General features: G+C 46.6%; 2 protein-coding genes across 2 annotated transcripts in view; one reads left to right on the top strand and one right to left on the bottom strand.

The window, feature by feature from the left end:
- Positions 1-10,636, top strand: part of AXDND1 (axonemal dynein light chain domain containing 1) — a 55,255-nt gene extending 44,619 nt beyond the window's left edge. Inside the window, exons 21-25 of the mRNA XM_032962420.2 lie at positions 647-733; positions 1,791-1,907; positions 3,248-3,309; positions 4,536-4,735; positions 6,929-10,636. Of these exons, the coding sequence (XP_032818311.1) occupies positions 647-733; positions 1,791-1,907; positions 3,248-3,309; positions 4,536-4,735; positions 6,929-7,038 (576 nt within the window). The 3' untranslated portion in view covers positions 7,039-10,636. The remainder of the gene's footprint in view (positions 1-646; positions 734-1,790; positions 1,908-3,247; positions 3,310-4,535; positions 4,736-6,928) is intronic.
- LOC116947043 (stomatin-like) overlaps positions 10,344-27,387 on the bottom strand; it is a 30,330-nt gene continuing 13,286 nt past the window's right edge. Inside the window, exons 4-9 of the mRNA XM_032962419.2 lie at positions 24,447-24,519; positions 18,525-18,607; positions 15,498-15,701; positions 14,295-14,350; positions 13,210-13,288; positions 10,344-12,139 (exon numbers count right to left, since the gene is read on the bottom strand). Of these exons, the coding sequence (XP_032818310.1) occupies positions 11,834-12,139; positions 13,210-13,288; positions 14,295-14,350; positions 15,498-15,701; positions 18,525-18,607; positions 24,447-24,519 (801 nt within the window). The 3' untranslated portion in view covers positions 10,344-11,833. The remainder of the gene's footprint in view (positions 12,140-13,209; positions 13,289-14,294; positions 14,351-15,497; positions 15,702-18,524; positions 18,608-24,446; positions 24,520-27,387) is intronic.

Raw genomic sequence — 27,387 nt, 5'->3', positions numbered from 1 at the left:
CATGTGTGTGTGTGTGTTTAAATGCAGGTCGTTTGTCTTTCCCCCCCAATGTTTTATCCCGATTTTCTCCTCCTGTGATCCCTTCAAATGACCTGTAGCCCACACGGTAGGGGCAGCACTTTCTTAAATGCCCTGCAACAAAGAGTCAGAATCAGAATCTGTATTTCTCCTGGAGAAATCCGATGAGTGTTGAAGCTCTTTTTCACAGATGTCCAGCAGGGGCAAGTCAGAACGTTACAATAACAAACAATATAAAAACGATAGGAGTGCAAAGTATAGGAAAAGTAAAATCACTAAAAAAATAATTAAGTAAAAAGTTGCAATTGAATAAGTAAACCAATTCCCAAGCTTGGACAAGGCAGTAAAAACAATAGCAAAATCAGTCCCAGATCACACCAAGAAAACAATACATAGTCCGTCTATAACAATGCACATTAACATTGAACTATCGATACTGCACGGGTAAGGATGAAAGCTAAAAATTACATTTGCAAATGCAATTGTAATGTTCGTCAAAAGACAGTGAAGCAGATATTTAACAATTTCATTCTCGTTTTTTCTACATCATTATGAGCATACTTGCGTGCGAGTGTGCACGTGTTTTGCGTTCACTGAATATTTTCGTGCGGTTTTTCACTTATCATAGGTGGAATATTCTGAATGGATGGAAGTTAGTCAACTGTTGCTGCTTGAACTATCGTCTCATCAAATCCCTCCAGCGGACACTGCCGAGGTGACCGCTGTTTGTCTGCGGTTGCGCCGTCCACATTCAAAAGTCATCTTGTGTGCAAATCAGCCACGATATCTCTGGATTCACCTCACTCAGTCTGGAGAATAGGACCGAGTGATCACTACACACGTTTCGTCACTGTGAATAATTCCGCTTCATCCCTACTGCACAAATCACATTTTTCTGTGACTGACATCTTTTACATGATGGTGCGATTGGAAACGGTATTTTTGTGCTTGTCTCCGATCACGTGGGAGGCCCTCATCCACTCATCCAACAGTGGATTGACAAAGGGCTGTACATGTTCAAGATAAATGTGGTATGTCATGTATACAATGTGAAATGTCAATCATAATAATCATCAGAAGGGCTTGTTATAACAATCCCAAGGGCATCCTCCAGTCTGCAATTATGTCTGATTAATGTTTCCTACACAACCACAACAGTGTCCACGGGCAACTCGGATATTGGTGATATCTGAATCGCAGCTTTGATCTGTGCCGCATCATCATGCATCATGTGGGACATGAACAATGTGTGTCAACGTAGCGGCGCCACTGCTGGGCAATAGGGAGCACTTTCCCTTGTCTGTTTGCCACCATGGCAACCTGTGAGCAGATGCCACGAAGGAACCTCCACATTACCAACACGCAGAGTGCTGTGCCCTCTGCGTGTGCGGCGTGAGATGCGATGCAGACGTCGCATTGTAACATGCACCACCCCCCCACCAACCCATGTAGCTGCGTGCCTCCATCTGTCCTTCATATCCGGGTAATGCTGACCTATGCGCACATGAACCATGGGGACAAATATAGGGATGTGTAGCTCGAATCAGGATCTGTCACGCATTTGGTTTGAAAGTGATTAAAAACCAGTGTATGTAAAAATGTTGAACTTTCGTTCCGTACGTAGCCAACCATGCTAATTGGAGGTGTGGGAGAAGGATAATAAATTAAAGAAGTAAATTTTCAATCTAGATTTAAAAGTGCATAGCTCCAGTGGCTTCCTAATATTGGAATAAGTATATCTGAAAGTGTAGATTTCTTGGCGATGTTTGCAGACTGAAGACAAATGTTCGGACGCTACGGAGAAGAGTAGCCCCACCGTGCAGGTGATCGGACACGACGCTAACGTGGAGGCCAGATCCCTGAGCAAAGAGATGTCCGCACTCGCATTGGTATGGCTCCACAGCATGCACAACGCTTGCAGAGTTAGAGCGTACGGTGGCATCTCGAACTAACATTCTTCAGGGGGACTGGAAAAATGTATCATTAGATTGGATATTTCCTGCCGTGAAAAGGCATGCATTTTATGCTGTCTGATTTTCATTCTCTGCTTCTCTTTCTCTCGCTGCCTCTGATGCTGTACTTTTCACTTACAATCTACTAATTCTGCAGCCCTTTTTGTGCAGTGTTTACGACTGTGCATCTCAGTGCTGCGTCTATCTCTGCTTCTCTCTCAGTACAGCTCCTTGCCTCTCCTTGTCTCTGCTTGCATCTCCATGCCGTGAGTTTCTGCTTCCAAAAAACGCCTTCGGTTTAGAGCCTTGCAGCTCCTCGCGCATTTCTTCTTCTTCACGAAACCCAATGTAAAATATTGTAAATATCACGTTGAGTTGTTGATACAGATGGCAGCTGAAACGAACGCAGCATTTACAACATAAATTTTACAACTGCAATGGTGATAGTTTCTGTCACGCTGATAAAGGCACATACGGGTGCTTATGATGAAGTGATCTCGATTGCAATTAACATTTTATAAATTTTACTTGTTTAGCTTTCCCGTCATACACTGGCTTCTGAGTCACCAATCAAACGCACAGTCGTGAGATGTGCAGAGCAACGCTGCAGCATCAGGGTATCCGTGTCCCAGAGCCTCCGTGTGAATCACGCAACGAGCTCTCAAGGTTATCTTGTCTACCTGCCAGCTTTGTAAGCCCAGGAAAGCCAGCGTAATCCATGCAAGGTATCGCCGCGTATTAATCTACAAGCACAAGAGACCTTCCCTGAATCACATCCTAACAAGAAGGCTGGTGGCAGAATGGTTAAGCCCCTCTCTTTGATGTATTGTCCACACCCCAGAGATCTTTTATCCTCTGTGTAGACATGCATTTCACCTGGCAGCCAGCTGGCATCGGGGGCTATAAATTATTTGTGGTCGGGCCCTGGAGATTACTTTGCATTCCTATGAGAAAAGTGAACCGCGTTTTATTAAAACGTTAGTTAGCACGACCAATTGCATTAAATTTCCTCGCTCAAGATAAGCGATGCTCCTGTAGCATACGTCATTTGCTATAGATTTGTTTACATCGATGTTTACGTTGTGAAAACCCAGTAAACCCTACATTGGACGTACTGCTGAAACAACTCATGTCGGCAATGTTAGTTGATCATTTGAGCTGTTTTTGCAGACACAAAGGAGGATTGTTATCGCGACGGGCACTTGCATAGTTTTAAATACAAATAATTTTATCTGCTTGCAATCCTCTTTTGTAATGTTGTGTTTGCTTGTACACAGGGTCAACAACTTCAGACATATAATGCGATGGCTACAATCAAGCAGCTACAAGCACAGATATTGTGAGTAGAAATAAATCAAGCACCCAACATCTTAACTGTTGAATCTAATTTACAAATGATATGAATGTTTTCTTTGTTGTGTAAATATCATACCGGTAATTTTAACATTATTCAGTCCATATCAGTACATGTCGAAGTCAATCATTAGCAGCCATTGTCTATCCACTTCTGAATGAAGGCCTCCCCACGCCGTCACCATCCTTCATGGTTTTGCGATGCCACAATCCATATTCCATGAAGTCTGGTATTGATGTGCAGGGTGATCCAATTGTAGATGCCCCCTTGAGATATCAATCACCTCAGCTTACATCTTGTGGAATGCTGTGAGATGATCGCACCAGTCAAGTTGCACAAAGTCTACCCGGAGCAAGGCCACTCAGAGGTTTCGGAGATCCGGTGCAGAATTCAACGTGGGGCCCCCCTTTATCCCACCATCCACAGGATCGCTGCGGGGGCCATCTTCTGTGTGAGGCCCAGCTCATTACCCCTTCTGCCCCCCTCCTCTGGGCGATCCTGAGCAGAGGGTTAAAAGATTGATCGAGTGATTGAGATTGATGGGAGACGCGTAGAGGCTTGGAAGTACAAATTTTCTTCCCTTTAACGTTTCCCTTTCTTTTCTTTTTTTATATTTCACCTGGATATTCCCTCGAGATGGCATATTATCGAGGGTGTCAAGTGACACCCACAGTTTGCAAGCACGTGATCACGTGTACGATTTAAATCTATACCATCTACTGAATGCATTTATACAATTAACATCGTGGGATCTCACTCTGCACTAAGATATAAACTAAAACTATTTTAATTTGACCAGGTAAGGCCCACTCAGCTATGTAGCTCTTTTTCAGAAGCAACCTGGCCACAAATGACAGCTCAACAAAGTGGCTTATCACGTGGAAATCTATTGCAGCCAAATACTCTAAGCGCATGTTTCTAAATGTGGAGGGAAAAACCGGAGGACCCAGAGAAAAATCCACATGACCATACGGAGAGAGACAGGCAAAATACAAATATGCAGGTGTCAGGGTCGGAATCAAAGCCACAACTTCCTGTATACCAGGCGAGGTAGTTAACATCTCGCCACCGTAGTGTTCCACTTGCTCCAATTGTCCCTCTGTGTGGGCTCAGCCGCATTGCTTGCCTCTTGGCAGCCTGGGGGAAGCAGGCAGGCAAGGTTCCTGAGCATTGAGGTTCCTTGCAAGGAGCTGTGCTGCTGACCCCTACAGGAGTACGGAGGCGCGGGCGCAGAGCGCGGAGGAGCGCGTGGCTCAGCTGCAAGAGCAGTTGCGCACAGCTGCCGACAGGGGGGAGAGAGACGCGAGCAAGGACGGGCTGGGACAGAGCGAGGAGCGTGGAGGAGGACGAGGGAGAGCGGTTCCTTATGTGGAGGAAGTCGCTTCCACCGGTACAGCTGCCGACGGTGACGGTGAGACCACTGCACCGACGCGCACATGCGTCGCCCCACACCCGTGCAGCTCTAGGCGCTGGGGCCTTGGGGGGACTTTCCCAAAAATAAGCGGATCAGAGTGCTCAGAAAAGGGGCCCTGGTATCGTCGTCGTAGGCATCAATAGGAAGTAAAAACAGATTTAGCAACGCAAAGTTTTTTCATTGTCAGTACAAAAACTCTCAGCCTGGTCCAGACCAGCAGTGCAATAGAGCAGAACTTGTGCCCATTTTGTTGTTTAGATCGCCAATTCAAAGAGCTGATATAATAGTCTTTGGATCTTCGGGTAAAGTCACATAGATAGGTTCAAAGAAAATAACAAAAAACTACGACGTTTAGATCACAACACAAGCAATCGTCATCAAGGGGAAAAAAGAGGGGGAAAGCAGCTGAGGCAGACTGGGTGTAGCCCAAGGGTCATACACGAAGTGGGCAGGGCTAGTGATGTTAATGTGAGAGATTAACATGTTACTGTGAGAGATTAGCATGTTAATGTGAGAGATTAGCATGTTAATGGAAGATCGCAGAGCAGCAACGTCGAGTTCGGAGAGCGAGGTGGCTGTGTTGGTGTCAGATATTTAACCTGTGAATGTAAAATCAGAGCGTAAAAAATAACTGCTAACAACGGCAGGTAGGATGGAAACATCACAGCCAGTTATGACTTAAACTGGTTAATAACGTCCTTCCAATCATTGTTCAGTTTGTACTCATCTTCTCGGTTGAAATTGTGTCTGTGTCTTTATATCTGGATGGTTTCATGAACGAATCTTTGTTTATAGCCAGTGGGTTTGCAGAGTACCTTCGTCTTTGAGAAATCAATTTCGTGTGAGCCCACCGCATTAAAACAATGATCAGCCACGGCCGAGATAGTGGTCGTACCGTGTTTCAGATCTGCCTTATGTTCACGAATACGGTCCGAGACATGTCACTTAGTTTCCCCCAATGTAACTACTGCCGCAGACACAGCTTAGTTTGTAGATGCCGGGGTATTCCATGTCAGGGATCACATCCTTCACAGATGGGATCAGATCACGAATTTTACGTGCTGTGTTGAATCGAACCTGGATCTTGTGTTTGCTCATGATTTTTTAGATCTTTTTGGTGACCCCTACTATGTATGGCAGGCAAGGTGATGGTTTTGATTGGTTCCTCAGATGGTTCTATCCCAACGGTTGGGGTGATAGCTTTACGGATTGTGTAGTCTGAATATCCATTCATCTTGAGAGCTTGGTGTACGTGTTTCAGTTCACTGGCTCGGTGGTGATGGTCGGAAATACATCGAGCTGTATGGTGTAGAGTTTTGATGAGGGAATTCTTCTGGGATGGTTAGTGGTGGGAGTCAGGTTTTAGGTAGGCATCCGTATGGGTTGCTTTCCTGTAGACAGTGTCCCATTGAGCCATCTGGTCTGTTTTCGATTAAAACATTCAAGAATGGTAACTTACATTTACATGCAAATTTCTCACTTTAGCATCACTAGCCCCGGCCACTTCGTTTATGACCCTTGGGCTACACCCATTTCAAACCTGTAAAACAGCCTGCCTCAGCAGCTTTCCCCCTCTTTTTGTCTCCTGATGACGATTGCTTGTGTTGCGATTGAAACGTCGTAGATTTTTGTAAAAATACATTTGTTCTAAGTGACTTTACCGAAAGACCCAAAGAATATGAATTCCTGCAGTCGCGAAAGCTTTAAGTCAAGATTTATCTCATCACTTTATCTCATCACCCTCATCGCTTTATATCTCATCCCTTTCTTTCTCTCTCGATGCAGTTGTGCAGAGTTTCAGATGCCATTCGCGGATAGACAAAATTATGGATAACAAGTTCGTGAAAGGAATACTGTATTTAGTAATGTGCATAAAATATGGGGTTGTGAGAAAACAAGAGATGCATTTGCTAAAGCAGGGCAGGTTTATGATAGAAAACACAAACAACATTTCCAATGTAATTGCATCTGCTGGAATGGACACGAGTCACTTGGTGGAGTTTGATTAAATGGTTAACCAGGCGTTTGAATGTTGTTGGACTGTCCCTTTAAATTATAAGAAGCAACTTCACGTGAACTGCACGTAATAAACTCAGCAGTGCCACGAGGACAGAACCCGGTCCCACGATGGTGCCGAGGAGGTGTAGCTTGCTTTGAGGCTGTTCACACTCTTCCTGTCTTCTTTTTCAGGAAAAACGTTTGGAATCCCTGAGCAAAGACACGGCCTCTCGGGAAAAGCACATTCTGCCGAAAAGCTGAGTAGACCCAGCAAGTCCCCTCGCGGTGGCAAGAAACAATAAACTAAAAAACTTAATTTCTATTTTACCAGGTTAAATCCCACTGAGCTCTTAGTTATTTTTAAGGTGACCTGGCCACACTTGATAGCTCATCGAAGTGGCTTGTCATATGTGGGACGTTATAGTGGCAGCCAAAATAATCAGATTACACTTTTCTAAATGTGGAGGGGAGAAAACCGGAGGACCCAGAGAAAAATCCACACGGCCACTGGGGGAGAGAGAACACACCAACTCCAAATATAAAACAGGCGTCGTCAGGGTCCGGAATCGAACCTACATCCTCCTGAGCACCAGGTGAGGGATAAAATAAGCAGCCTTTACACGAAGGCGGCTATGCGCAAACAGTAACGTGCTAAGGAGGGAAGTGAGTCCAGGAATTAATTACATTTCTGAGAGGATGCAGAGCGGATGCCGCCACCACCCTCAGACGACAGCTGATCAGAAGCCTTCACATGCGCTACAGCAGTGGGTCGCCCCTCGTTAGGTTCTCCCATGCTGAGCGACGCATGAGCCGATCTATAATCTTCATCTTCGCTGGTAAAAGTCAAAAGTTAAAATGATTTTATGCTCAAATGAGCACCGAGGCTTTGGTGCTTATCTCGTGTTTACAGCCCTGAGCCAGTGGTGGAAATTCATCATCCATTTCTGATTTCCCCACGAAGTGGAAACAATTTTACTGACCCTGGAGGGATGATTGGCTGAGTCAACCCCCAAACCAGGATTTTAACTCGCAACCTTCTGATTGTGCGCGGTTCGCTCGACCACTGACCCACCTGGCGAATGGTACGATGCCGGTGGTGTACCATTGCTGAGAAAGGGACTGTGTGGTGGATTAAAACTCATCAATAACAGTACCCTATAGGGGAATATATCTCACACGTGAACGTTTGGGCAACGGCCTGTCTTCGTAGCAGAGATCAAGGGCCATTGCCCCAAATATCACCTATTGTTTTCCTTTTCACATGTTGTGTTTTTGCTATTTGTGCTTGTGCACCACTGCCAACGTGGTGAGCACATTTTCGTTTAACGCTGGGATGGATCGTGCGGTGGTAGCTGGAACTGCGGGATGGCGAATGGAGATGCCCAGAGAAGCGAGTTGAACGTTACCTGTGTTGTACGCTGCCGTGACGATGCGTAATTCATTGTGAAACGTATTACGCTAAGCAAATTAAAGTTTCCGTGTTGCTGTGGAGGCTTTTGGGCTGCAAGAGATGACCAGCACTTGACGGCTTCTGCAAGTCATTGACTCTTACAGCACTCCTATCCTTAACGGTGTGGCGTACCTTGTAATCTTGCTGCCCTTAATAACGCAATATTGGAACACAAATGTTACATGGCTTGGCTTTGGATCCTCTGTAAATGCCTTGGATATAAATACCCCGATTTACATCTCTCCCTTTTATGTCAGTTTGTCGTTTCACAAATATGTCGTCACTTTATTAATACCACGACCTGATTTGCATCGCCTCATCCCACACTTATGTCGCTGACAGCGTCATCCGTCCTTTCTCGTATCGTCGCACCTTTGAGGAATCCATCCCCGACGTAAACGGGGGTATTACTGTGTCACGGACATCATCCCGTAGAAAAGTAAATAGACGAGGGTGAGTTGCAGTAGCGCGGTCACAGCTGTCCCGAGTCTCAAGAAGATACAGTCGGGAGATGTTCCACCACATATTGGTGGGTGGGCCATGTTTGCCAAGGCACCAAATCTCATTTTATGCAGTAAAAAGCAGAAAGCGATCAATTTCCTGCTGCTCAAATGAGCATTGAGGCATCAGTGCTCATCTCCTGTTCACAGCCCTGCAGAGCCAGCGTTGTAAGTTCCACATTCTATTTCCCCTAGTAGCTAAGGGGTATTTGAAATTTAAAACAAATTAAGGGATGACATGTATACGAACAGAAAATTTAAAACACGTTTTTGCGGTGTAAAAAAATAATTGTACAGTAATTTTATGTGCAAGATTCATATGTGTGTACAACGGTTCATAAGTAGGCTTTACAAACTGTGGTGGTTATTATATAAAGGGAATCATTCATCCGCAGATGTGCACTAGAAATTAAAGTGTCGGCAAAAGTATGCCTCAGTTTAACACGTAGGCTTTCGCGACCAATATTATTCATAATAAAGGTTTTTGGGTTAGATCGCATTATTTATAAATGTGTCGTAACTCCACCACCCGACACAGCCAATCAGCAAAATAGTGTCACGTTGACAAACGACAATTAGTTCACTACTTTAGCCCACCGGTGTGTTGAAGAGTGAATCCACAACATTTACGGTTTGAATACGACGTTTCGCTGGTAATTACATCCAGCATCATCGGGCAATTCGCCAGAATGGTAAAGCCCTCACTGCTCTCGGTCTTAAATAGAGCAGCAGGGTGACGTCATCATTTAACTCATTTCAGGTGCAGTGATTTGAGGCGGAGGGGGGGTATTGTAATTATATAATCTATTGGTAATCAGTCAATGGTTATGATTAGTAATGAGTTGTAGATTAGAAATTAGTTGTAATGTGTGTTATTGTGATTATATGCTACATTAGTAATCCGTTAATTAATATGTGTTTCCCCTATAAGGAATTGTAATATGTATTATTTAATAATACGCTTCCAAGCCGCACTAAGCCTATAGCTATCAGAACGATTAAAGTTATTTCTGTTTCTCTCAATTTCAATGGATTCTCTAATTAGTCTTTGCCAGTAATAATTAGTTTTACACAACACTTCAACGTTATCAAAATCAATTGAGTGTCCTTGTTGACAAGCATGTTCTGCCACTGCCGACAGTTGTGTTTGAGATAATTTAATATTTCTTTGGTGTTCTTTTATTCTTATGCTGATGTTACGTCCCGTCTGTCCAATATAGCATCTGCCACATAAACAATTAATCCGATATACACCTGTTGATAATTTAGGTAATTCGTCTTTCGTGCAAGATACTAGTTTTTGAATTTTGCGTACTGTACCAAATCTTACTGTAATGTTTTGCTTTTGCAAAACACGGGCTAATTTGTCAGTTACTCCTGAGATATATGGAATTTTAATTGTTTTAAGAATCTGATCACTTTCAGCAGTGTTGCTTTGCGATCATGATTTGGCATTCAGTGCTCTGTTAATTTGAGTATTATTGTAGCCATTCTGTCGTAATGCTTCTCATACATCGGGCTAAAACAGTGTCAGATGGTGACAGTCTAGTGAGAGAGATCAAACTCGTTAAAGAAGCATTACGACAGAATGGCTACAATAATACTCAAATTAACAGAGCACTGAATGTCGGCATGCAACATTAACTTCTGGGATACATTTCAAAATCATATTTCTGTTTATTGAATGGCCTTTACAGCATAGCATCAACAATACTATTACGTGACTTTACCGAAAGAACCAAAGAGTAATTCCTGCAGTCAAGAAAGCTTCGAATCTAGTTTCAACCACCCCTATGGGGAGGATTTGCCGTGTTTGAATCACACAACTTCTAATTTAGCAATCTTTGGAAGAACGTAATCAACTAGGCTATGCATTAACTGTGTGTTAACCGACTCTCTGGGTTGCATTGCATTACATTTCCTAATTTTAATAAACTTGCTTTCTCCGTACTTGTTTGTAAGTCTATTTTCTCCCCTCCGGCCGCTATGGGTTGGAATTCCACACAACTCTCTGTGCTTGTTTGTTTAGAAGTCCAGTGTCGCTCCTCCGCCCGCTATGGGCAGGAATTCCACACAACTCTCTCATTGTTTTCTACCCCCCCCCCCCTCTCTCTCTATTTAAGGCCTCAACACAGAGGTGTTGTCTTTCTGTGTGTCTATGTGTGTGTCCCTCTCTGTGTGTCTCTGTGTGTTTTCTCTCTACTTGTCTGCCTATGTGTCTCCGTATCTGTGTTTTGTCTCTCAAATTTAGCATTCTTTGGAAGAACGTAATCAACCAGGTTGGATGTTGACTTGTGTTGACCGACTCTCTGTGTTGTATTGCATTATATTTCTAAGTTTGCTATGTTTGTTTTCTCATTCATTCGTACCTGATGATGGTTGCTTGTGTTGCAATGGAAACGTCGTATTCCATGATTATTACATTTATTTTCTTTCTACGTGACTTTACCGAAAGAACCAAAGAGTAATACTGCAAAGTTCCATCTTGATAAAATCACATTTGCAAGTCCCATGTGCTTTTACTGGAAGGACCACATTGGTAACCTGTGTCAGCTAAATTAAAACCTGATCACAACCTTCAAGGTCCAGTGAATTTTCCTCCATATTTACATGCACTCCACAGCTTGTGATGCGTACTGCGCTACCATTATGAATTTCGTTTGTAGCCCTTCGCTCTGGAATACTCTACTCTTTTGCTATAGCATTGCTAATTCTGTCCATTTCCAGCGAATGAAGCAACTTTTTTAGAACATGTATTTTTAGGGACATTTGGAAACAGTGATTTGTCGACTTGTGATGTGCTGCCAGTACAGTGCTTATATTTCACTACATCGAGAAAGCTTGCATTGTATATTGCGCAATGCTTTGAGACTTCAGAAAGTGAGATATAATTTGCGTGGAGCAAGATGTGTTGCTTTCACGTCATGTAATGTGGCGGCAGCTCCAGATACAATGATCTCGAGCAGAGTTCTTCAATTTACGGCTCGCAGAAACATAGAAAGATCTAGATGAGTGAGATGGGAGATAAACAAGAGGGAGATGAGAGAGCTGGGGACAAAATGTACACATTAGTGGTCACGTGCAGATCTTAAGACATCGGCTGACATATTTGAAGAACCCTGGCCCACAGCATGTGAGCAAATCCAGCTACAGCATCGGCGAGTCTTGCGTCCCACCAGCGTTTGTTTTCCCCGCCTCCGCCCCCTCTTGCCTCGCTGCTTCACTGCTGCTGTGCGCAGTAGCCGTCGCGCCGGTTTGTTCGTCTGCCATTGCCGGCAGTTCCAAGCGCGGCAGGGCCAGGGTGAGCCCCAGGTGTGAGCCCCCCCTCGCTCCCCACAGGGCGTCCAGCGTGTGGAGGTAGCGCAGCGACAGGGCGCCCGGCACGGCGGCGAGGACGCGTGCCGCTCCCGACAGCTCCAGCGCCGTCTGCTTCTCCGCCTGCGCCGCTATCAGCTGCACATGGAGAGATGAACACGCGGGCTTAAGAGAGGCACGCGGGAGCTCTGCATAGGCATGCTAGATTTACATCGATGGGGCATACGTGACAGCCCGCTGTGCCAGGCGGACTGGTTGCCCTGCATGTGCTCGAGGAGGGGGCTGTCACGTGGCTCTGTGGCTACGTGGGCTGACGTCCACTCACATAATAACATGGAAGTGCTACATATTAATACAATTTCTTGTGTATCTGGTGCTGTGTGTAAAAGCATTTGCGAAATTTACTCCGGCACACACACCCATATCAAGCATGGACAGAGCTTTGCAGCAGTGGCACGGTCCGCGCACAGTGCTCCGAATCCGGGGGCCTGAGTTATGTTCTCCCAGGGAGCGCTGGACCGGTTCAGATATCACTCGCCACTGATGTTAACCGTGGCCAGGAATTAAACTCGGCACCACTACCGCATGTTTTTGATCCACGTGTCACAGTGGGTGACATTGGCACACTGGCATTTAGCTTTTCATGATAAACTTCGGTGTTACTAAGAAAAACTCCATCCTGTTCTCATCTGCCTTTTTATCCCATAAATGAAAATGTAATCGCGTGGCCAAATGTGCTGCCAGTGCTCATCGTCTGTGCTGTACAGGCGGGAACTTTACCCAACTCGCATCCCTTCATTACACCGCGTGTGTTAGCCGCGCCGCACGTTCAGCCGGGCACAGCTGCGGATTTTCCATTTGGCCACTTCATGCTGCATCCTCACTTCCTGGCCCTTGTGCTGACTTCTCGGATTCTCCCGACGACGCAGTCGCAAGCGAATCACCGTGCATAATCGCTACGTTTGCTTGCTACGTTTGTTCTTTAACTCACCGGTGAGTGAGCCACGGCAATTATAATCGGCGTGTCGTTCAACACTTGCACACAAGGCGACACTTTAATTCGATTTGCCTGTGTTGGGTGGTGGAGGGGTCTTCCACCTGAAATTTAGCCGGATGACGAGTTGGAGTTATTTGTGTGTATACAGGTTGTGTGTGTGCACGTGGATGGATGCCGGTGTGTGTGTGTCAGTGTGTGCCGCGTTCGCTACCCGTGCCCTCGCCGCCCTGTTTGCATCAGCCTCCACACACACAGACGTCTGCAGCTCCAGCGGAATCCGGACGTCATTTCTGTAACCACAGCACAAACATCACACCACAGCTACGCTACATCCACACCACACCTATAACACAGCTATACCATACATCATACTACAGCTACAACACACCTACACTACACATTACACCACAGCTACACCACATCAGATTTGCACTGTTAGCTACGTATGGTATGGAAGAAGTTCAACATACATACATACCACACATTTCAGCTACACCACATCTATACTACACCACAGCTACACCACACATTACACCACACCTACACCACAGCCACCTCACACGTTACACCACACAACGCATTTCACCCCACGTACACCACAACACATTACACAACAACTGATCAAACGTTGAGTTGCCTCCCAATTGAGATTGGAAGCCACAACCTCCAACCACGAGGCCAGTGGTTGGAGGTTGTGTAAATCTCATTTGTGTGTACCTCATATGTGGTTCTGAGCGGAGTGGGTGTGTGGATGGGAATGTGTCTGTGTTTATCCGGGATTCAAATCTTAGGGGACGGGTATAAAGATAAAATGGGGGGCAGAGAGGAGGGGGGCTGCCAAAATGGAAATCTGAACAAAGTCGTTCTAATGAGAGGTAATGTCAACCCCTCACTCTCTAAGGACAGTGGACATTCTGAGGGAGGGTGAGCAGCGGTAGTGGAGCATTTAGTGCTACGCCGTGCTACGCCGTGCTATGAACCTGGCGACCCGGGTTCGATTCCCGCTCACGGCAAACACACAGTGACGATTATCTGAAGCGGTCCTGGTTCAGCCTCAAGTGAGTACCTGGTGCGGTGTGTAAACATCGCCACTTGGGAGACAAAGGCGGCCGGGCGTGGTGCTGACCACCCACCCCCTCGTGTGCCGTGCTGGCCTTCATAGGTGCTTGCAGACAGCACTTTCCCCAACAGTCTGCTACGGCTATATGGGGGATCTTTGTGTGTGTGTGTGAGTGAGAGCGTGTGGGTTTATATTGGTGTGTGAGCGTGTGAGTGTGAGAAAGACGCTTTGCTTACATTTCTGCTCTTTCCACTTTGATCCCCCATGAGCCCACAACTGCATCCAAACATTCCTGGTATAAGAAGAACGCGCATGAACACAACATCACTTTCCTTTGCATCGCTTTATGTAAGCAAGCTATTACACTGAACATATTATTTGTACGATTCTCTGTCAATCCACTGCTGGATGAAAGCTTCCCCAAGCTGTTAGTCTTGACGCGTAACAAACCATATGGTACATGCGTTCAGGTCCATAGCGGGCGTCCTCTCAGCCGCATTCCCTCATTTGTCTGCCACTCCGTCTGTAGTCTCGACCGCCAGCCATCGTCCCTTCTAGCGACGTCGTTCTGCCCAAGCCCACTGACATTTCTCAGCAGTCAAAGTGTTTCGAGCTTGTCCTCTGGTCTATGTGTTCCTCTGTCATTCCAAGTGTGCATCTCTCCGATCTTCTCTGTGCACCGATCAGCCTTTTGTTCAGACGCTCACACGCAGGCAATCGCGCTTTCCACGTTACATTAAGTTAATAAAAAAACTGTGAATGTCCCAAAGCCATATAGTTTCATAACTCCCGCGAAGCAATTTACATCGGGAAGAGTACGTGCTCCAGTTACACGTGGGACATAAAAACACAGGGCAACTATGCCATGGCAGTTTGCAGTCACCGAATTGACTGCTCGGGGTTCCCCTCGACCTATGGCACTCATGGGTCCCATGCGAGTGTGGCATGAGTAGAGATCACACGTAAAACTATTGAACTGCAAAGTCATACATCCTGCTGGCAAAGTGATGACTCACGCTAGTGAATTAAATGGTCAAGGAGGGTCAATAATGCCCACGAGACCCCTATTAATTATAATTTGCTGTGATGTACGGTTGCTACCTGAACATAACAACAGTAGTTATAAGAGTAATTACGTATGGGTGACAGCCCCAGTGTATGTGTTTAAGCGTGGGTGTAGTCATGCACTTTGATGGGGGATCGGTGGTGCAGCGTGCTAACTGCCGTACTACGAACCTGGCGAGCCGAGTTCGATTCCCACTCACACGAGATGATGAATATCTTAACTGCCACTGGACATCCTCTAAGCTCGACTCAGCCTTGAATGGTTACCTGGTGCGGTGTATAAACATCGACACCGTACCTGCCTTCATAAGTGCTCGCCAACACCGCTTACCACAGCAGCCTGAGTGGAGCTCTTTGACCGTGCATGATTTTACCTTTGTATGCTGAGCCAATTCTGGCCTATGCTGTAGGATGTAGCTCAGATCCTTCTTGGCCACCAAGGCTCGGACCTTAGCCTGCAGTACCAAGCCCAAGGCCTCGAGTGGCTGAGCGACGCTCACGGCCCAGATGCTGGCCCGCTCCACACGGTAGTGGCAGGCGACGCTCACCCGCACACTCAGCGAGTCGCTCGTGATCACCTTGGGGGGAGCAGGCACCGCAGGCACAAAAATCCTCACTCAACGGCTTGCTGCTGTTACCGGAGAAGTGCTGTTATCGAGCACCACGCCCGGCCACCTTAGTCTCCCCAATGCTGATGTTTATTAAACTATAATTTTTTATTATTTAAAAAAATGTCTATCTACATGACTTTACCGAAAGCCCAAAAGAGTATGAATTCCTGCAGTCACGAAAGCTTTAAGTCAAGATTTAACCACCTCTAAGGGGAGGGTTTCCACACAACCATTAGATCTTTTAACAGACTCCGAGACAAGAAGGCTCATCCGACCGAGTCGCTCACTTTTCTGAAGAGATGCCGCGACACCAAGGTAATTCCGATTGCCTTTACACTCACATTTGCTGCTGTCACTTTTCCTAATGCTAAACGGATCTTGTTCAGGGCCAGCCTAGCCCTGATTTCAGAGAGAATAAGATTGCTCCGTTTTGAACTAGATAATTTAGACAAGATTCTCTTACAATCACACTTAGCCTTGACAGAAAAAATGTCTACATCTGATTGGGACCATGTAGATAACATAACTGCCTCTTCAGCCGCCTCGATGTCAGCTAAATGCAAAGATAACCTGATTTTCCAAGTTCAGCCTCCTGTCTAAGAAGAATCCAGAGCCACACATTAAAACGTTAGACGTTGATAAGATTGTTATCAATCAGAGTAACAGCCCAATTCCCGACAGCCTAAAATCGGTACTAGCTCAAGGGCATAATTTCACAGTCACCCCTAAACACATCCCAGTTGATGATATCATTGCCCAGGTTAAAACTCTACACCATAGGGCTCGTTGCATTTTCGACTATCACCACCTAGCCAGTGAACTGGAGCACGAACACCAAGCCCTCAAGATGAATGGATATTCGTATTGCACAATCCATAAAGCTATCACCCCAACCGTTGGGATAGAACCACCTGAGGACCCAATCAAAACCATCACCTTGCCATACATAGCAGGGGTCACCAAAAATATTTCCAAAATCATGAGCAAACACAAGATCCAGGTCTGAGTCAACACAGTACGTAAAATTCGTGATCTTATCCCATCTGTGAAGGATGTGATCCCTGACATGCAATATCCCGGTGTCTACAAACTAAGCTGTGCCTGCGGCAGTAGTTACATTGGGGAAACGAAGCGACATGTCTCAGACCGTGTTCGCGAACACAAGGCAGATCTGAAACACGGTAGGACCAACACCTCTGCCATGGCTGATCATTGTTTTAACGCTGTGGGCACACACGAAATTGATTTCTCCAAGACGAAGGTACTATGCAAACCCACTGGCTATCAACAAAGATTTGTTCATGAAGCCATCCAGATATATAAACACAGACACAATTTCAACCGAGAAGATGGGTACAAACTGAGCAATCATTGGAAGGACGTTATTAACCAGATAAAGTCATAACTGGCTGTGATGCTTCCATCCTACTTCCCTATGTTAGCAGTTATTTCCGACTGAGTTACATTACCTTGTGTCTTTACATTAACAGGCTAACTGTCTCACTAACATAGCTGCTGCTTCCCTTTCCTCGATGCGGCGGTGGCGCTCGTTGTTTAATAGGCTGAATGTCTCTCATTAACACAGCCGCTACTGCGGGAGCAATCTCACATTGACATGCTAATCTCTAATCTCGAGCAATACAATGGCTTCTTCAGCACCGTAGCCGTGGGGTTAAATTAACAGATTGACATGCTAATCTCGAGCAACACAATAGCCGAGGTATACCTAGCTCTGCGATCTTACATTTTCTTGCAAATTCCATCTCTAGCCCCGCCCACTTACCATTGGGTGGTACCCATCTCAAACATATATAACCTTTGGCTTAAGTCACTCTCTCGCTACATTTCTTCCTGCCTCAGCAGTTCGCCTACTGTATTTTTTCACCTGAAGACGATTGCTTGTGTTGCGATCGAAACGTCGCGAATTATTTTATTATTTTTCTATCTACGTGACTTTACCGAAAGACCCAAAGAGTATTAAAACGAAACTATTTTTTGTTTTACCAGGCAGCCTGGCCACAAATGATAGCTCAACGAAGTGGTTTATCGCGTGAAATCTATCACAGCCAAATTCTCTAAACGCATGTTAATTCTAAATGTGGAGGGAAAAACCGGAGGACTCGGAGAAAAATCCACGATACTACAGGCAGAGAGACATGCAAACTCCAAATATACAGCAGGCGTCAGGGTCAGGATTGAACTTACGACATCCTGCATACCTGACGAGGTAGTTAACATCTCACCACACTTCACCAAAGGCAGAGTCGACCCAGAACTAGCTCAGATATTTGTCACTCGTATTGGCCACGAGCAAACAAGACGCTCGTAATCCCAGTCTCCGCCTCTGTGCCTCCAATTCACCTGAACTAGCAGCGTCATTCCTCCGTGTGCACGCACGTCTGACTGAGGCAGAACAAACATGCTCTGGAGATTCTGCAAATGGCAGATGCTGCGAAGCTGGGTCAGAACAAATAGACACACGGCCCAATTTGTGAATCCACTGCCTGATGAGGTCGGGTTATCAGGGGGGCTAATTCCAGTGCAGGTTGGTGACGGTCTGAAACATATACTTCGGAGCATAGACGTCCAGTACAACAATGAATTTTGCTGCTCTTCCTTCTGCTGCCCACCACGTAGCCCTGCAGCCTATAACACCAGTTACGCATGGTGGTCACCCAATCCAAGCACTATTTAGACTCAACCCTGCATAGCTTCCAAGGTGTGTTGGGATCGGGGCGCATCCCGGGCGGTTTGGCCTAGAGGCTCGACACTCATTCGCAACGCACATACCTCGTGTAGTGGCACTTCCAGAGTCCGCATTCTCAGATCCACTTTCTGGTAGGTGTCCAGGCACGGGAGAATGAAAAATAATCCTGGGAATAGAGGGACAGCAACAGGGTGATGGCGCAACACCAACAAGGGCAGACCTGTAATTGCTCGTGTACGCCACTGTGGCCTCAGCTAGATCGAATATTGGGGAAAGTTAATATGTCAGTGCCTTAAAATGCACTGGATGATAACGTATGAACAGAATCGTACGGAACTCCAATCCAACACTTTCTGTAAACGATGAGAAGACCAATCAACAACTTCAGAATGGGTGGAAACGATTACATTTAATAACAATCACGTCATCTTGTAATGCGGCCACGCATGGTATTGGCTCGTTCTTGTGGAGAGATCGACTCAGAGGCATCAGGAGTAGAAAACACAGATGAGCGAGAAGGCAGCAGCAGCCACGCGGTGAGAAGCTGGCGCCAACTGCCCAAGCTCTGCAGCCCTCTATCTATGAAGGTGTTATTGTTTAATTAAATAGTGTTTACATGTGGGAGGAAACCGGAGCACCTGCAGAAAACCCACATGTGCAAGGGGGAAACACTCAGGCGGAGTCCACATCTCGACGCCCACGGGAAGGGAGTGTCGCAACATTTGTGCTGTGATCCACCAACTCTCGCTGCTGTCTCCACAGCGCTGGGTTACAAGCAGCCACATGCAGCAGCAACAACAACTGCCATTCGCCACTAAGTGGCGGTGATATCACCACAGCACTTGTGCACGGATATGTGCACGTTGAGACCACGTGAAGTGTCGAACGCCCACTGGCAGGTCACGGGGCAGACCCATGTGCCACGGGTCAACTGACTGAGATGACTGGCCAATGCACCACCTGTGCCCCCTACTGTGCCAACTTTCTGTGCTTTAACCACCCGGCGCTCCGCTCGTTGTTGTGAGCGTCGCTCCTCCACCCTCCGTTGTTGTTGGAGGGCCGACTGCTTCCAACTGCCCAGTAGCATCCTTCACGAGCATCCTCCACAGAGACCGATCTTAACACTGCTGGTATCAGTCATCGGCAAGTTCACACAGCTCCATATCCTCCTGTACCACATCACTCCATCTCTTCTCTAGCCCGTGCCGCACCTGTTGAGCCCCCTCTATCTTTCCGAACAAAAGCTGTTTAGGCATGCGGGGGCTGGGTATGCGGGCGACATGACCCAGCCAATGCAGCCTTGCCTGCTGGAGGAGCTCACCGATGGGACTTTGTCCAGATCTTTCAATGATTTGTGAGCTCCTCACACAATCGAGCTAAGTTAACCCATAATGGATCGTAGACTCGCCAGCCTAAATGTTTTTAACCGGCGAAGATGTTCCATTAGGGGGGTCCACGTTTCGTTTCGCAAGCGTAGAGAAGGAGGGGCATGACTGTGGCCGAGAAGACCTGTGGTACCACCACAGTGGAGCAACTCGGCTGGTGCTACCCTCTCCTCGCACCCCCCCCCCCCCCCACGAACGCACGCACGCCCCACTAAACACTCACATGCACCCCCGTAGGATCTCGAGGAGGGATCACCTGGTACGATGGGTTTTCACCCGAGGACCCCACTAGCAGGGACGTTCCACGGTTTCCCCGGACCAGGAAACTGGCTGAGCCCCCCAGACCGGATTACATGGTGGTCCCACCCAAAAGGGGGCATAGAGCTTTACTGGCCGGCCGCGATGAAGCACACACAACACGGGGGGATGGGACCCCAAGGCGAGCACCCTGCGGCAGTGTAAACAGTGGGGTGGGAGGGAAAATCCCCTAGGCATATAGGAGGATTTAAGAGAGAGGAACCGAGGGGATTATCGGTGAGTCAGCGGCAGGGAACGCAGGTACAGAGACAATGGAAAGGGGGGGCTGACGTGACCCCCCCCCCAACGGCCAGAGCGCTCAAAACGGCCGAAAAAAGGATTCGATTGGACGCGCAGGATGACATCATGTGACCCGGTGATTAACGGGCTTTGGGAACATAAGGGGGGAAGGAGGGCAAATTGGCTCAGAGTTCTTCTGGAGTGGTGGAGAATACCAGCTGCCCTCAGCATCCGTGGGACGCCTGCAGGGTGCACCTGAAAACAATTGCCCAGGCAAAGTCTCAGAGGCGAGCATCTTCGCCAACCCCCATCGTGCAGCTGGAAAGGTGAGTAAGCACGGGTGGCCGCTTCAGCACAGTTCGCAGTCAGCCCTAGCTCGGGGATAGTCGCACTCTGCGAAGGGTAGGTGATAAGAGGTTAGGCGCTGTCCGAAGGGTGCTGGCTGGAGGGGGCCAAAAGCAAGGGTTCGCTATTCACGCCGGAAATAAAACCTTGGTACCAGATTGTTGGTTGACACGTTGTGCGTGTGCGTGTGTGTCAAGGGGGGTAAAGAGCGGTGGGACAGTGATCAGTGCACTGCTGTGTGTGGGTGACTCAAATCAGTGTGTGTATGACGCGCGCACATACAAATAAATAATTAAAGATAAAGGTTCGCCCGCACCGCGAGCGCATTGCGCAGAGATTAATTAATTGATTCCAGTGCCGGCAGGTTGTTGACACGACGGCTTAGAGAAATAATTAATTAATTCCGAACAGCTGCGAGCGGCGATTTAAACAATATTACGTAATCCGCGCGGTTAGGACGCGTGAGTGGGGGGAGGGTGCGCGCTTAATTGACCCCTAGGCGGTGTCTGCCAGCCGCTACCTACAGTGAGGGAAAAAAGTATTTGATCCCCTGCTGATTTTGTACGTTTGCCCACTGACAAAGAAATGATCAGTCTATAATTTTAATGGTAGGTTTATTTGAACGGTGAGAGACAGAATAACAACAAAAAAATCCAGAAAAATGCATGTCAAAAATGTTATAAATTGATTTGACCCCTCCTCAATCAGAAAGATTTCTGGCTCCCAGGTGACTTTTATACAGGTGTAGTGGAGTAGAAAATACGCATGGGTAAATTGGCCATATACAGTACATACAAACAGTGTGGGTCATGTAAATTCGAGCAGGTGATGAAGTCACGGGTGGCGTAAACAAGCCAAAGTAATTAAGGGAGTCAAGGGACGAGGGCTGTGATTAGTCGAGAGGCTGTTAGCGTTAAGTGGCGGCGTCACAGAGTCTGGGCCGTTGGACAGGTGCAGAGCTGGCGGGGAAAATGCCAGCGAGGCAAGTGGCAATTAATTAAGGCTGATTGGAAAGGGGATAAAAACGCTAGGTGATTTGGACGGCAGGGAGAGTTGGCGAGAAGTAAGAGACAGCAGCGGGTAGAGAGAGATGCGAAGAGGGGAGCCGGCAGGTGTTAGTGGGAAATAGATTGAGAGCCGAACCCAGAGGACAATAAATAGCGATAGCGAGAGTTAGCGTTAGCAGAGTGGAGATTACGGTATAGGTAGGTACAGGGAGAATTAGCGATAGACAAGTCACTGTGTGTGAAGAGATAAACAAGTCACTGTGTGTGAAGAGATAGACAAGTCACTGTGTGTGAGGAGATAGACAGGTCACTGTGTGTGAAGAGATAGACAGAGTCACTGCATGTGAAGAGATAGACGAGTCACTGTGTGTGAGGAGATAGAGATAGAACCACTGTGTGTGCGGGGGAAGAAGAGACTGTGTGGGGAGACAAGGATTATGAGTGGACAGTGCTGAGGGGAATTCGAGTGTTCGAGTTGGCGGAGCGCGGAGAGGAGAGGAGAAATTATAGTGTGCGGAATGATAGACGGTGGAAGAAAGGCGATTGTCGTCCGAGTGAATCCAAGGCACTACACGGGTAACGAGCTGAGATTAGGAGCACACTCTTAAAGGGAGTGCTACCCTAATCTCAGCTTGTTACCTGTATAAAAGACACCGGTCCACAGAAGCAATCAATCAGATTCCAAACTCTCCGCCATGGCCAAGACCAGAGCTCTCCAAGGATGTCAGGGACAAGATTGAAGACCTACACAAGGCTGCAATGGGCTACAAGACCATTGCCAAGCAGCTTGGTGAGAAGGTGACAACAGTTAGTGCGATTATTCGCAAATGGAAGAAACACAAAAGAACTGTCAATCTCCCTCGGCCTGGGGCTTCATGCAAGATCTCACCTCGTGAAGTTGCAATGATCATGAGAATGGTGAGGAATCAGCCCAGAACTACACGTGAGGATCTTGTCAATGATCTCAAGGCAGCTGGGACCATAGTCGCCAAGAAAACAATTGGTAACACTACGCCGTGAAGGACTGAAATCCTGCAGTGCCCGCAAGGTCCCCCTGCTCAAGAAAGCACATATACATGCCCGTCTGAAGCTTGCCAACGAATATCTGAATGATTCAGAGGACAACTGGGTGAAAGTGTTGTGGTCAGATGAGACCAAAATGGAGCTCTTTGGCATCAACTCAACTCGTCGTGTTTGGCGGAGGAGGAATGCTGCCTATGACCCCAAGAACACCATCCCCACCGTCAAACATGGAGGTGGAAACATTATGCTTTGGGGGTGTTTTTCTGCTAAGGGGGCAGGACAACTTCACCGCATCAAAGGGACGATGGACGGGGCCATGTACCGTCAAATCTTGGGTGAGAACCTCCTTCCCTCAGCCAGGGCATTGAAAATGGGTCGTGGATGGGTATTCCAGCATGACAATGACCCAAAACACACGGCCAAGGCAACAAAGGAGTGGCTCAAGAAGAAGCACATTAAGGACCTGGAGTGGCCTAGCCAGTCTCCAGACCTTAATCCCATCGAAAATCTGTGGAGGGAGCTGAAGGTTCGAGTTGCCAAACGTCAGCCTCAAAACCTTAATGACTTGGAGAAGATCTGCAAAGAGGAGTGGGACAAAATCCCTCCTAAGATGTGTGCAAACCTGGTGGCCAACTACAAGAAACGTCTGACCTCTGTGATTGCCAACAAGGCTTTTGCCACCAAGTACTAAGTCGTGTTTTGCAGAGTGGTCAAATACTTATTTACCTCATTAAAATGCAAATCAATTTATAACATTTTTGACATGTTTTTCTGGATTTTTTTTGTTGTTATTCTGTCTCTCACTGTTCAAATAAATCTACCATTAAAATTATAGACTGATTTCTTTGTCAGTGGGCAAACGTACAAAATCAGCAGGGGATCAAATACTTTCTTCCCTCACTGTATATCATTCAGAGAGGGTGCTGGTGCGGGAGGGGGGGGGGCGGTCACCCGGTCGGGGGCGGGGGTGGAGGGGGCAGATGTTGCGCCCCACCCGCTCATTGGGAGTGGGGAGGGGGGCATTAGCCCCCACAGACCTGAAGCTTCGTGTGGAGCGACAGACCAGGTAGCTTCCAAACAGCGTTACGCAACCGATGAAAATATAATGCCGCTCGACTGATTCGGAGTGAGACCTCTGCTGTTAATCTGGAGCTGGTCATGAGCACACTGCCCAGGTATGAGAAACTCTCCACTCTCTCCACAACTGCCCCATCACCAATTGGGGTTTGTGGGGGTGGAGTGTCCGATGGTACAAAATACCCAGGCAGGTGCTTAGTTTTGGTGGGGCTGATGGTAAGGCCCCACCCACCTCTTAGTGGCACGCTCCAGGTTCAGCAGCAGCACCTCCAACTACTCCAGATCATCGGCATACATAACATGGTTGACCAATAGGCAGCAGCATAGCCACCACCACCACAGGTGTGCTGCTACTGCTGTTCACAAACAGCACCAAGGCACAACTCCCACAATGCCTTGCATATGTGTCACGTGACCCCTATATTGCATGTACAACACTCAGAGCCGGTCTATGCTTGTGTGGGTGGCCTAAACAACAACACAACCACACGTTCAGCTCCGTCGAGCTGGTTGGTCCGATCAAGGCTGAGTGCATGTGAGCCACATGCAGGCTCAAGCGGAGCTCAGAGGCCACCTTCACGCGGGGCCCCGTGACCCGCGCGTGTGACCGCATGCGCTGCGTGTGGGGTACCTGGTCCATTGGCCCTCACTGACAAGAGGCGACCCAAACGGAAGATAACGGCTCTCTCATACTCGTAAACCACCTGCAGTCCGGCACAACAAGAATAAACAAGACAAGGCAATGAGAGACGTAAATGAAACGTGCCACGCGACGCAATAACCACCTCCCCCCGCGTTCGTCCTGCGTAGGCAGCGTACCAACAAACAGTGGCAGCGTCCACTAAAAGCATCGCGGAGCAACTCTTGCACGTACACGCGACCAAGTCACAGGCACGCAGCTTACTGTGTGTGGCACGGTGGGAATCGGTCTTCACGAGGCATAGTGGTCATGCTGGGCGCTCTGTGACCGCAGGCTTCTGCAGCTTACACGGCCCAGACAGCATGGCAGAGAACAAGGTGGCCTGGGACAGACGCCTGCATCCTAGCTCTGTTGTTGTCCTATAGAGCGGTGGTTCTCAAACAGGGGGGTACACGGAACCCTGGGGGGTACACGGACAACCGGGGTGTACCTGGCAATGTCCCAGGGAGTACGTGAGGTGATTTATAAATATGTGAAATTATATCACACGTTAGGCATTGGTGAATCATCACGTATGAATCTGCCAATATAAAATAACTACTATAATATTTAAATCCATATGGTAACCTAGAACGATATAAAAAAAAGATTTCTAAACTAATAATAAAGGTTTTTGGTTTAGATCGCGTTATTTATAAATGTGTCGTAACCCTCCACCACCTGACACGGCCAATCAGCAAAAAAAAAGTGTCACGTTGACAAAAGACAAATAATTCACTACTTTAGCCCACCGGTGTGTTGAGGAGTGAATCCACAACATTTACAGTTTGAGTACGACGTTTCGCTGGTAATTACATCCAGCATCATCGGGCAATTCACCAGAATGGTAAAGCCCTCGCTTGCTCCCGGTTTTAAATAGAGCAGCAGGGTGACGTGATTATTTAACTCATTTCAGGTGCAGTGATTTGAGGCGGAGGGGGGGTATTGTAATTATATAATCGATTAGTAATCAGTCAATGGTTATGATTAGTAATGAGTTGTAGATTCGTAATTAGTTGTAATGTGTGTTAGTGATTATAGGCTATGTTAGTAATCCGTTACTTAGTATGTGTTTCCCCTATAAGGAATTGTAATGTGTATTATTTAATAATACGCTTCCAGGCCGCACTAAGCCTGTAGCTGTCAGAGCGATTACAGTTATTTTTATTCCTCTCAATTTCAATTGATTCTCTAATTAGTCTTTGCCAGTAATAATTAGTTTTACACAACACTTCAACGTTATCAAAATCAATTGAGTATCCTTGTTGACAAGCATGTTCTGCCACTGCCGACAGTTGTGTTTGAGATAATTTAATATTTCTTTGATGTTCTTTTAGTCTTACGCTGATGTTACGTCCCGTCTGTCCAATATAGCATCTGCCACATAAACATTTAATCCGATATACACCTTCTGTTGATAATTTAGGTAATGCGTCTTTAATGCAAGATGCTAGTTTTTGAATTTTGTGTACTGTACCAAATCTTACTTAAATGTTTTGCTTTTGCAAAACACGGGCTAATTTGTCAGTTACTCCTGAGATATATGGATTTTTTTATTGTTTTAACAATCTGATCGCTTTCAGCAGTATTGCTTTGCGATCGTGATTTGGCATTCAGTGCTCTGTTAATTTGAGCATTATTGTAGCCATTCTGTCGTAGTGCGTCTTTAAAGTGTTTGATCTCTCTCACTAGACTCTCACCATCTGACACTGTTTTAGCCTGATGTATGAGCGTCTTGATAAGAGAGGATTTCTGAGCTGGAAGATGATGTGAATCTGCATTCAGATAGGCATCAGTGTGCGTTTGCTTTCTATAAACGCTGTATGTTATTTTACCGTTTAGGCCATGTCCAAGCAAAATATCTAGGAATGGGAGTGTGTTATGCACCTCCATTTCCATGGTGAACTGGATGGCCGGGTTTTGTGCATTGAGATGATTTAGAAAATCATTAAGTGTATCTTTACCATGTGGCCAGACAATAAAAGTGTCGATTTAAAGCTTTCGCGACTGCAAGGATTCATCTTCTTTGGTTCTTTCGGTAAAGTCACGTAGAATGAGAATGAAATAATAAATTGATCAAATAAAATAACACAATAAAATTCTCACGACGTTTCGGCCACAACACAAGCGGCCTTCATCAGGTGAAGGGACGAGACTGTCTGGAGGACAGCGCTGGAGCGAAAAAGCCACGCTCAGATCGCGACCTTTAAGCTGTGTGAGAAGAAACAGAGCGCCTTGACAAAGGAATTAGCATAGAATTTAGCATTGAAACAGCTGAGTGATTAGCTTGTGACTGGTCACAGAAATGGCTATGTTAAAGTTAAAGCATACACATCCACAGAGGCACCCCTTGACAAAGGAATTAGCATAGAATTTAGCATTGAAACAGCTGAGTGATTAGCTTGTGACTGGTCACAGAAATAGCTATGTTAAAGTCAGAGCATACACATTCACAGAGGCACCTAGTACAAATCAAACTAGAGTATTTAGCATTGAAATAACTAGGATAATTTAGCATTGAAATAACTGAGTGATTAGCTTGTGACTGGTCACAGAAATGGCTATGTTGAATCAAAGCCTACACATCTGAGCTATTCACAGTAACTGGGTATACACTACAATATATAATGAATACTATATAGTGAACCAATAAAAAACAAAAATATAAATTACCTCAATGTTATCAATAAACTCTATATATTCTCCAATCAGCTAAGTTAACAACAATAAGTCGTTATATATCACAATGCTATATGGCGAAAAAATGGGTGGATTCTTACCCTCATCGTTAGCGACACGAATAGCTATGGGCCCCGTTCAGACGGACGAGTTCATCCATGGTCGGAACAGAGGAGGGGGAGAGAGACAGCTGCGAGGTGCTGTTATACTCCAT

This window comes from Petromyzon marinus, chromosome 28 (assembly GCF_048934315.1).
Source record: "Petromyzon marinus isolate PM22_M1 ecotype Great Lakes invasive population chromosome 28, UKy_Petmar_22M1.pri1.0, whole genome shotgun sequence".
NCBI lineage: Eukaryota > Metazoa > Chordata > Hyperoartia > Petromyzontiformes > Petromyzontidae > Petromyzon > Petromyzon marinus.
Note: the sequence above shows the minus strand (reverse complement) of the source record. Positions and strands in the feature narration are given on the sequence as shown.